Source organism: Xiphophorus maculatus, chromosome 22 (assembly GCF_002775205.1).
Source record: "Xiphophorus maculatus strain JP 163 A chromosome 22, X_maculatus-5.0-male, whole genome shotgun sequence".
NCBI lineage: Eukaryota > Metazoa > Chordata > Actinopteri > Cyprinodontiformes > Poeciliidae > Xiphophorus > Xiphophorus maculatus.
Window position 1 is genome coordinate 12,718,623 of NC_036464.1, and position 10,992 is coordinate 12,729,614.

At 35.6% G+C, this 10,992-nt stretch overlaps 1 protein-coding gene across 2 annotated transcripts; it reads right to left on the reverse strand.

Annotated features, from left to right (window-relative positions):
- Positions 1-81: 81 nt before the first annotated feature.
- LOC111606555 (sperm flagellar protein 1-like) lies at positions 82-10,897 on the reverse strand. 2 transcript variants are annotated; one of them, XM_023327371.1, is made up of 9 exons: positions 7,234-10,897; positions 6,947-7,059; positions 6,777-6,850; positions 5,256-6,665; positions 5,026-5,137; positions 3,567-3,700; positions 1,524-1,596; positions 1,292-1,397; positions 82-932 (listed from the first exon to the last, which is right to left on the reverse strand). In XM_023327371.1, the coding sequence occupies exons 4-9, from the start codon at positions 5,428-5,430 to the stop codon at positions 840-842; spliced, it is 693 nt and encodes a 230-aa protein (XP_023183139.1). In that variant the 5' UTR covers positions 5,431-6,665; positions 6,777-6,850; positions 6,947-7,059; positions 7,234-10,897; the 3' UTR covers positions 82-839. The 2 variants fall into 2 exon arrangements, with proteins under 2 accessions (XP_023183139.1, XP_023183140.1); XM_023327372.1 differs by having other exon boundaries at positions 6,586-6,665; positions 7,234-9,198.
- Positions 10,898-10,992: the final 95 nt, after the last annotated feature.

A 10,992-nucleotide genomic window follows, 5' to 3' on the forward strand; every position in this document is an offset into this window, starting at 1 on the left:
TAATGTGTTTGTTTCATAGGTTTCTAGGTAACCACTTCTGAACCAAAACAAATTGCTTCTGAATGAAAACAGGAAAAAATAAATAGTTTGGGTGTTTTATTTAAATGGAATACAAATGAAGGCACAATCTTTCCATCACCGTGGTTGCAGACAATTGCGAAGTATAAAATGGGATGTTTATGTAATGTAACAAATGACACCAGAATAATTATTTTAGGACTTTTGCTTACTTTTGCACAACTTATCTGAAAAACAGATATAGAAAACTGATTTAGAGAAAAATGTAAAAAGCCTGCAGTGATCTGGTTGCATATGCATCCTTAAATGCTGCATTGAATCATCCTTTGATTTAACTTCACACACACATAGTTGTGTTTTCATTGTGGGGACGATACATTGACTTCCATTCATTTTCTACAGCCTAACACTTACCTTAACCCTCAACCTAACCATCACAGACTCATAAACCCTAGTCACAAACCATTTCCCCTCATGGGGACCAAGAAAATGTCGCCACAAGGACCAGTGGTCCTCACAACCCCACATTGTAGACAGAAATAGTCACATACGACTAACATACACAAGTGACCACATATAAATATATGGTCACGTGTATGGAAGTCACATAAAAGCTTAAAAGATGAAATGTTATCAAAAACTTGCATCTTGGTGTACAATGTTTTATATCCAAATATGTTTAGAATATAGAATAAAAGGAAGGATGGACATGTATGGTAGTTGTTCTTTAATAATTACATCTTAAAACAAATACCGATGTGGCAAAAGAAAAAAAAAAAATAGCCGGAGGTGACTCACGGACTGGCAAGCATTATTTTAGTTTAATACATCTCTGAAAGACTTGTCAGATGTTCAATGCGCTTGTCCTTCAATTGAATGAGCTCCTCCAACTTGCTCATTTTCACCCAGAGGTTCTAAGTACATGAAAACAGAGAGAGAGAGAAAAAATGTCAGTCTGGAGGTAGGTTACCTAAGGAAAAATGAACTAGAAGGCGAAATTGGAAATGTAGGTCACCATTCTGCTTTCTATGTTCATTTTAAACAGACGTGGAAAAAGATCAACAAAAAGGTTTAAATCCGCTGAGCCGGTGGCGACTCAGACTGCTGCTGACACAGGGTGTGACACATCACACACACATGCCCGCCTCCACACACTTGTGCAGCAACATGAGCAAGCTTCCCCTCACACAGAGCATTATAAAGGAAGATGGATGTTTTTGCAGATGTTTCACCAGTCAGAAGTTTGAATTGAAATGAGCTTTCAGGAGTGTACCCTCAGAATATCCTGAAGTTCCTCAATCTGAAGTTCTTTTTCCAGTATGACTTGCCGGGTTGCTGAAAGGCTCATCTCTGTGAAATATATCACTTGATGCGGTTCCCTTTGTGATAGAAAAATGAACAAGTCAAATGTTGGTTTATTCTAATCATCATCACAAATAGAGCAACAGATTTTTTTAAAAACAAAAAACTTCTAGGTTCAATTCAAAGTAACAGTTTTCCCATACACTGTTGGCTCTGTAATCTTCATCTTTTCCAGTTGAGCCACAATTTCTGCCTCGGCCTGTTGAATTTCTACATCTAACAAAAAATAAGCACACAACAAAAGCAAAGAAATCTTAAGAGATTCAATCTAACAAATCTGGTGAACATAATAACTGAAAGTAAAGAGGTTAGCAAATAAATGAGGAATACAAAAGGAAACAGACAATGTCAGATAAGAGGACAGAGAGAGAAAATCTGTCTTTCAGTCAACAGTGCTGAGCTCTCACTGCTTGATAAGGACCATCTGGATGATAGGAGCTGATAAAGAGACCCGAGCTCCCCTTGCTGATAGAGGATGGGTGCAGATGAAAGTGATAAACGAGAGAGTATTAAAGGGAGGGGGCAGTGGTCTGAGGTCAGCTTCACAGAGTGAGCTTACTGGGGCAAACCGTGTGTGCCCCACATGGTTTGCCCCAATTCACACCATCATGTTGTGGCGTTTTCTAATCAGACTTTGGTCTGGTGTCTTCAAAGGAGGCAGCTGCTATATGAGGGGGGCTGTCAGGACGAACAGTGATCTCAGGATTGGCAAGACAATAGATTTAAAAATCACGGTAGAGCTAGAAACAGCAGTGATGGAAGTTGGTAAAGAGTTTGTAGAAACACAGAAAGGCCATTTGAAAAACGGATTGTACTGATTGGTCAGCTCAACATAAAAACCTCTTAAAATTTATATTTTTCTTAATCTTGATTATTTGTTTTCATATCTGTTATTTTTAAATCATGTTTCCCTTTTCTTTCCATATTTTTCATTAATCCCAGATTTTTTTCTAGGAAATGTTTTCTTGTTTCAAAACTTTTTCTTACTTTATTTCACAGGGTGGTATGTGATCACTAGTGACAACAGACTAGTGGGGACCTGATTGTTTTATCAGAATATTAAGCTGAGTGGTTTTATTTGAATTGTCATGTAAAATATAGACACTAGAAATCCACAGTGTGTTTAGTTTTTATACTGGAAGTTTTCCTTTTAATGACCCAGTGGGTCATAATATGGTCTTTTTTACATATTTTATTTCCACTTGAGTTTATAAAATAACATTCTAACAATTTTAGCAATTTATTCTGACAATGTCCAAACAAATGTTGAGCAGGCACCTCCTAAGTCAAAGTAAAAGCAAAAATGTTTTATTTTGTTCAGGTCCAGCTACATTCTCTCTCAGGTACCGTTTATCATTTTCTCTTCTCAGATGTCAAACCCCCCGGCGTGACTTTTGATGGGGGTTTTAAATTTGATAAGTAGGTGGCCTCTGTCATTATGTCAAGCTTTTACCAACTCAGACTCAGGTTATCTCTCTCTCAAAGATCTGGAGAGAGTATACCATGCTTTTACATCTTTAGATCCTGAAAACATACAATGAAGTATATGTTACTGATGTTTAAAAGGAGCAGATAAGATATATATTATTCTGAATATTTATATTTTAAAAATGTCTTGTTAGTTTAAAACCTGTAAAACAAGTTTGTAAAACAAGCCTGAGTTGGACTCCAAATAATATTATTCTCTACTTGATATATTTTTAAAAGTATTTTTTTTCTACTTCATTTATCCACATCATTTGTGAAGAGTAAACACTCCTTTTAACGACCATAGCTTTGTTTACAGTTGTAAAGTTTGCATTTATTGACTTGTTCAGCCATTTGGTCAACTTCCATTGCTTTTACAACAGCTCTATAAATAAACTTTGAGTCAAGCTGAGTATAGCACCACATTAGAAAGTCTAAAATTACACTTTTCAGACCAAAAAGACAAAAATAGAAACATTTTGGGCATTGTCATCTAACATTTTCCACAACATACCCCATTAAAGTTTTAAATCCTGCATATATGGCAGGAAGTCAGCAGAGTCATCACACTTTACTTGAAATCAGCACATTAGCATGTGTAATTACATTTTTGTCATCAACCTTATGATAGTTTTGTAATTTTTCTTCATCTCTGTCTTGTGATGAATTGCTACCTTGAAAACCACATTAATGATGCAATAGAAGATTTAAGATAGTACCTGAAAATGTCAGTTTCTTCTCTAACTTCTCCTTGAGGGAAAACAGCACTTGCAGTATCACACCAGGAGTGCTTGAAACAATCTTCTCCACCATGTCCTCTGAGACATAAAAGTCCAGCTTGGAAAACACCTTCCTGACCATACAGAGAAACATATGTTTCTACTACAGAAAAATAAGTCGAAAGCAAACGGCATGCAATTTACTAATGAGCCCACATGGACAGCTATGTTTACAGTAGGGGCTCATAAATTTGTTCTTGGCTGTGTGTAACTCCAGTTACCAGGATGTGGGTGAGGGAGTGCATGTTGGTGTTTTCTGATGACTTGATGAAAAGGCCCAGAAAAAAAATGTATCTTAATATTTGCATTGCATAGAAAACCAGTCCACTACCTGAAGACCAGTCTTTCTGTCTTTTTTATAATTTGTAAAAATAGGTGAAACTTGTCTGCGACAGACTGCCGCTTTTTCACTTTTGAAGACATTTCTATCAGTTCTTATAAAACATATTTAAAATTTTATATTCATGCCTAAAGTGGAGCAATGAACAATTTAATCTATGATCAATAAATGTCATGAACTGGTGTGGTGAAGGGCAGCGAAGCAGACGCAGCAGACCCAGGATGAGATGATTATGGTGATTTAATGGTGAAAATAGGCTCAAACAATATCCAAAGTCCACAAAAGCTGGCAGCGCAGTTGAGCGGAATGCTAGGGCGCAGCACTGGTAGCAACAGGCATGGACAGGACACATAGACAAGGACCCGACAACACACAGAGACACAGGTGAGACTAAATACACAGGAGGTAATTGGGCAACGAGAAACACCTGGGAGCAATCAAGGGGAAGACAGGACAACACGGAGACTCAGAGACACAGGAAACTCAAAATAAACACACAGAAAAACACGGAACATGACAATAAATTCCGGCTTCATATAAATGACAAAGCCCCATTTGTTTTATCCACTGGTCCCCAGGCTGTGTTTTTCTTTTTTAAATTACTAGTTGTTTGGAAAAATCTTTTTTGTCCTGCAATGACAAGCCTGAAGCTGCTGGATATTCTAAAAGCTAATGGGACACTATAACTGTGTGCTTTGGTTAGTATGGGAAGATTTTGCTTTTCAGCATCAAACACACCACATATGTTTCAACATAACAAGAATAAATGATGGGTAATCTATGGTGCTGAGGGCCAATTGTTCTGTGAACTTTGTCACCATGAATAGAACCATAAACATGGAAACATCAGTTTTTAATACTAATCTTGAGGTCAATATTAATAAACTAAAACTTGCTATTATTGGGTATTTTTACAATATAATGATACAAGATTATTACTACTACTACTAGTACAAATTTTATTTTAGTCATACCTTCATCGGGGCCCTGATAGACAAATACCAGAAATAATTCCCATGAATCAGATGTAATAAAATACAAAGCTGCGGATCGTCTTACTTGTTGAGAAGTTTCCAGTTGTTGCGTTTCTGCTGCGTCTTGCAGGAAGTAATATAGTTGTGAATGTCAACAATCCTTGGGAAATAATGCTTAACAATCTCCGCAACCATCACTGCAGGAGGGTCCAGCATGTAGATACACAGAGTACCCAAGTCAATAAAAACACAAACTGACACATACAAACTGAATAAACAATCGGCTAGCAGTTACAGACACAAGACAAGATCTACCTCCATCACTGAAGTCCCTGCTGACGTTTTTTTTTGGCCTGGAGAAAGGTATTTTATCTATCCAGGTAAGCGTATCCCGCTCTTCCTTCTCACTAAGTAAACGATCCATTCCCAGAACCATACACATCTCTGAGCGTAAAACAATTAGCTCTGTCTGGTAATGTGTTTGTTTCATAGATTGCTAGGTAACCACTTTTGAACCCAAACAAATGGCTTCTGAATGAAAACACGAAGGAATAAATAGTTTGAGTGATTTATTTAAACGGAATACAAATGAAGGCACAATCTTTCCATCACTGTGGTTGCAGATATTTGCGAGATATATTTAAGAATTACAATCATGACGCAAGATACATCTGTTAATTTTGATTAAAAAAAATAAAAAGAACCTGAAATTATAATGAAAAGCTACACAATGGATAAAGAGCCAATCATAGTGCTGAATGGTGCACTACAGAGCAGCTTGTGGAGCTATAACGCCTCTGCTACTGATGCTGTAATATAAAATCCACATGATAGACACAAATACCAGGATGAAATATCAAAAAAAGATCATAAAACACAAGTAAAAATAAAACAAAAGGGAAAACAGTTTAAAGTAATGCACAAAAAACACTTAGCATTCATTGGGTAGCCACACGACAACCACTCAGTAATAAAAACATAAATAGACATTAAAGTGACCATTTGAAATATAAAACAACCATAAAAGCCCACAAACAGTTCTTTGTAACATTTCCTCTTAGTTTAGGTCAGGTTAGATCATGTACCAGAAATGCAGTCATGTACATGAAACATGAGGAATCTGATCATTTATTTCCTTGTACATACATGTTTTTTTAATCCTATAACATCCCTCATTATCTCCAGAGATGGTTTCAACAGTATTTTGATCTTTTGTTCTCTAACTATCCAGATTAACATCTTATAGTTAGTTAGATAGTTTTAATGACCATAATAAAATAAGAAAATGTGGGTAAAACATAAATGTATAAACAAACAAATTAATTAATTAATCTCATATGGAGACATGTAAAATTAAGTATTTTCATGTTGCAGGATGTCCTGAGAGTCCATTCTTCACTTTCAATTGGACACACTGACCAATGTGCCACAGCTGCTCAGTGAAATCTCCCCCCCTGTCACTTTCATTTAGCAGAGACAAGCTGTGACAGAATTCAGCGCCAGGTCAAACTCTTTCTGTCTCTCTCTCTCTGTAAAGTGTTGCATAATTTTCTGCTGCTTATTAAGCCAAGCCAAAATAAGTACTTTGTCCTATAATTCAAGTTTACCAAATAAAATGCCAACAGCAAACAATAAATGGACATACCTCATGGTTGGAGGTAGTTGAAACTTGGGTACCCTGATCAGAATTGTAGGTCACAGCAAAGCTTTTCCCAACAAAAACCTCTGAAAAGGTGACAATATAAAAAATATTAATTGTAATAAATTTAAGAAGAAGAAGAAGAAGAACAAATAAATAAACAAGAATAGACTTAGAGATATTTAAAGTATTCTTACTTGTTCTTCTCCAGGTGCAGAGTGTGGTTTTTCCCAGCAATACTAACAGAGTACTGAACTACATCTGGGTATTTCTTGATAAAATCACACAAAGTGAAGAAACAGTGTGTTTAGCTCAAGATGTGAACTTTTTAAAAGGTACTTGTTGGGTAGGATGTAAAGTTTGTTACCTTGTGTGCAGCAGCAACATCGTTTGGAAGAGGCATGCCCTGCAACCTCTGAGGTGTCGCTGTTTGGTACTTTATCACATGAGGCAAATTCTTCACATTACTGGCAATTATACCTATGAGTATCAGAGGTTGTTTTTTTACAGATTTATAGTGGAAGAAAGGAAAGAATGAAAAACAGAAAGAAAGGAAAGAAGAAAAAAGGAAGGAAGGAAGAACAAAATAAGGGAAGAAAGAAATAATAAAAGAAACAAAAGAATATAAGAAACAAATAAAGGAATTTTGCTTACCACATGAGGAGATGAAAATCCATATAAAATAGCCAGAATGTGTCATGTTGCTCTGTTGGACGGACTCTGTCATTGTCAGCGTCCAAGCACAGAGGAAACGTCTTCAGTTCTCCGCCCATTTGATATGTAATATCCTGGAAATTAACATCTTAAACTGACCTCCCAGGTCAGCCAAAAGAACTGTGCCATTTTAATTTTTTTTTCCGAGTATTTTTTATTATTTTGATGCGAAAAAGTAAGCACAATTACCAACATGTTTTAGTTGCATTACAAAAACAGTCACATTAACAAACGAAGCATTCATACGGTCGTCAAAGTGGCCTCTCAATTATTTGATTATTCAGAATTTTTATCTTATTTTATTTCATTATTTTTTTCGTTTTCGGGGTCAGTTTGAAACACAAAAGTTTCTTGGTTATAGCATTTAGTTGTTTAATACAGTCACATTCCTGAAATTCCTTGTTATTTTGTCGCCATCTTGTGGTGTAAAATCAAAACGCCTGACTGACGCAATGAAGGAAAATTATCCTTGAAGAAAAAGCTAATAAATAAATAAATAAATAAATAAATAAACTGGTCATGAAACAAGATATTTCAGGAGGTCCACAAACCAGATGTAAATAGAGAATGCAAAATAAGATTTTGTTTGTATCCTATTTATAATTGTGAATTTGTGTTCAGTTATGGATTCAGAGAAGCAGCAAAAACCACGTGATGTTTTACCATGTTTTCGTTTTGTCTGTTGGCACAAAAGACATAACTTTCTAAAAGATAAGAAACAAAAGCTGACTGTTCTAGATTGTGGAAATTTAGACAACATTTCCACGTAACATTCATGTGACTGAATGAAAAGCAGTTTTGTTCCCAGTTCTGATATTAATTTGACCATCTTTAACAATCAAATCATGAGTTCTTGCTTCCTCAGGGATTGTGGTTAACTCTTGTTTGACCCATATTTATTTTTTTCCTGAGAGAAATCCAGTCTGTAAGTGGAGTAAATATGAATAAACTTCCTTTTTGGTTCACTGCTCCACTGAAGGTTTGTTTGTTTATCCGGCAGGCTGTGCTAATTCATTTGGGTGGTCTACTTATTTGATATCTGTGTTTTTCTCTCAGGGCTGTGAGGGCTTGTTTCAGCTTCCTGTCTGACCTGTCACTTTTCTTTCCTTCCTTTTGTCCCAGTTCTACCCAAGTCATATCCTATAAGATACAACAAACCTTGGCACTTTCCAGCATGCCCATCCCCAGTTACATGAGGGTGGGGCCCCTCATCTCAGACCAAATCCGGCCCTGAGAAAGCAGTGTGATACCAGTGTGAATCATCCGCAGTAAACTGCACTTTCAATGGTTGCTCTGTTCTGCTGATTTTTCTCACATTCTTCTCCTGTGTGTGTTGTTGCTTTTTCCCAGGATCCCTCACTGATCGAGCTCCTTTTTTTGTTTCTGTGATAATTATCAAAACATTACTCAAGACTGCTCTATAATTTACTTTTGTGTGTGTGGCTGATTCTTATCTAAGCCCCCTCCTTACTCTAAACCACTGTGAAAATGCATATGCCTTCTTTTGGGAAAATGATATCAATTCATACAAACCAAGTATTGAAACCTGGAAAACCTGATTAAAGCTACTAGTTCACCTTTTCTCAACCAGTCAAACTAACTGTAGCTACAATCTAAATTTGTCAGATTTAGAATATGACCTGGTAAGATTATTTTGTTTTGAAATGTTATTTAATCAAGATCAAATCCATCCTCCCAAAAAAATACAAACCTCTAAGTACATGTGTCTCTGGTGACATCAGATCAGAGATCTTCTGTGAATATCCATTTGTACATTTGTATTTTTCAAGTTTTTTTTGTCTTGTTTGTTTGTTAGTTTTTGGGTGTGCATGTTTTGAATCAAATTCTCTGTTCAGACGTGTTTACTTGCTTTCTGTACAGTTGCAGCAACACCTTAGTAATATGTGAAAATACTTAATGGATTCTTTTAGAACATTTGGCAGATGATAAATACATATCTTGTATTTATCGATATATATTTGTATGTACTGCCACTTCAAAACTGCTTAAATTCTCATTATATTTGCATAGAAAAGCGTAACATTACCCTTCCCAAAAAGCAAAAGCTGACTTAAAATATTTCGAGTCATGAAACAATTACATGGTATGATATTTCATATTATACAGTGAAGCTCAGAAGCTAACCTGACTTTCCAGTATAATGTTAATTGGATAAAATCCATCAGAAACAAAGATAAACCATATTTTTGAATTGAAAGAACTGTTTGTTTTTAGACTGCAGGGTGAGAAACACTTGACCATATTTGGTCATCTCTGATCATTGAACTGATTCATTCTGAAAGGTCATCACTGAAGTGTAAAAAGGACGTCAATAAGAATTGTGTTCTATCTTTGGATCATTTTCACACTTAGATACTGTTTTCTTGAAAATGTCAGTTTAAATAGAAAATGACTCATACAAACCTACAGCTGCAAATAGTTTGTTTTCCTGTCAAAGGTTCAAGAGCCGCTTGCTCACACATCCAGGGGGAAATTACATAGAAACAAATTACTGCAAGACCTGTAATATGAAGATATTTTTTAATTGCATTGTTGAACATGCACAAAAATGTACAGTTTTGAAAAAGTGATCCGACTCAGTTGCACATCCCTTAGATCGTGAGTCTGATTTGCCTTTTTCTAATAACTGCACAATATTTCTGCTATAAATTGCTACACCTGAATTTCAACTGTGTCCTAAAGATATTCAAGATCAAATGAGACACAACGTCATTCACATCTATCAATCTGGAAAAGATTGCTTTGACTCTTCATAATAAGGACCGCCATAAACAAATGGAGAAAACATAGAGAGTAGTGAACTTTCTGAAGACTGATCAGGAGCTCACGAAACAACACATAATTACATCTAAAGCACTGAAGGCCTTATTTGCCTGACTCAAGCTCAGTGTGCATAATTTAACGATAAGATAAAAACTGAAAAAATGGCTTTTATGGGAGATTCCCAAGGCCAAAGCCACTGCTGACCAAGAAGAACAGGAAGGCCTGACTCAGTTTCTCAAAAAACATCTACATTTCCATGAAAAAGAACAGATGATACTTTCATTCAGAAAATCTTGAGGGAGAATGTCCAGCCATCAGTTTGTGACCATTAGCTTAAGCAAATCAGTGGTATGCACAATGGTCCAAAGCTGATCAGAAAGTCTTAGTTTGAATGGCACAAAAACATTCAGACAAAATCAAAATGTAGGATTTGAAGTTGCCTAGTCAAAGCTCAGACTTAAATCTGGTGGAGATGCTGTGGCAAGACCTTTTGGAAATTGGACCTTTCAGAAAAAATAGAGTTATTCTAATTGACCTTGAATTGAGCTTTCATGTCCAAAGCTCTCAATAATGCAGAATTAATGGGTCTGCAGCAACATAATATGACTAATTGCCAATTACAAAAAAAGTTTTTGTATTTTAATTTTAGGACAACTAGTCAGATTATTTGGATATTTTTTTCTTTAAGAAATTACATAATTATTTGGAAACTTCATTTTGGATTTCCTAAGGTTGTGGTTGTCTCATACTGAATGTTTTTTTAAATGGTAATGGGAAGAAAAGGAATGAAAATAAAGAAATTTATAATAGGGCAAATGATTTTTGCATATATCTATTAACTTGTATATTTTCAAAATATAGTTTATCAAAATTTAGAGCCAAAGGTGTTTAAAATAATATAGAATAAAACAAAGG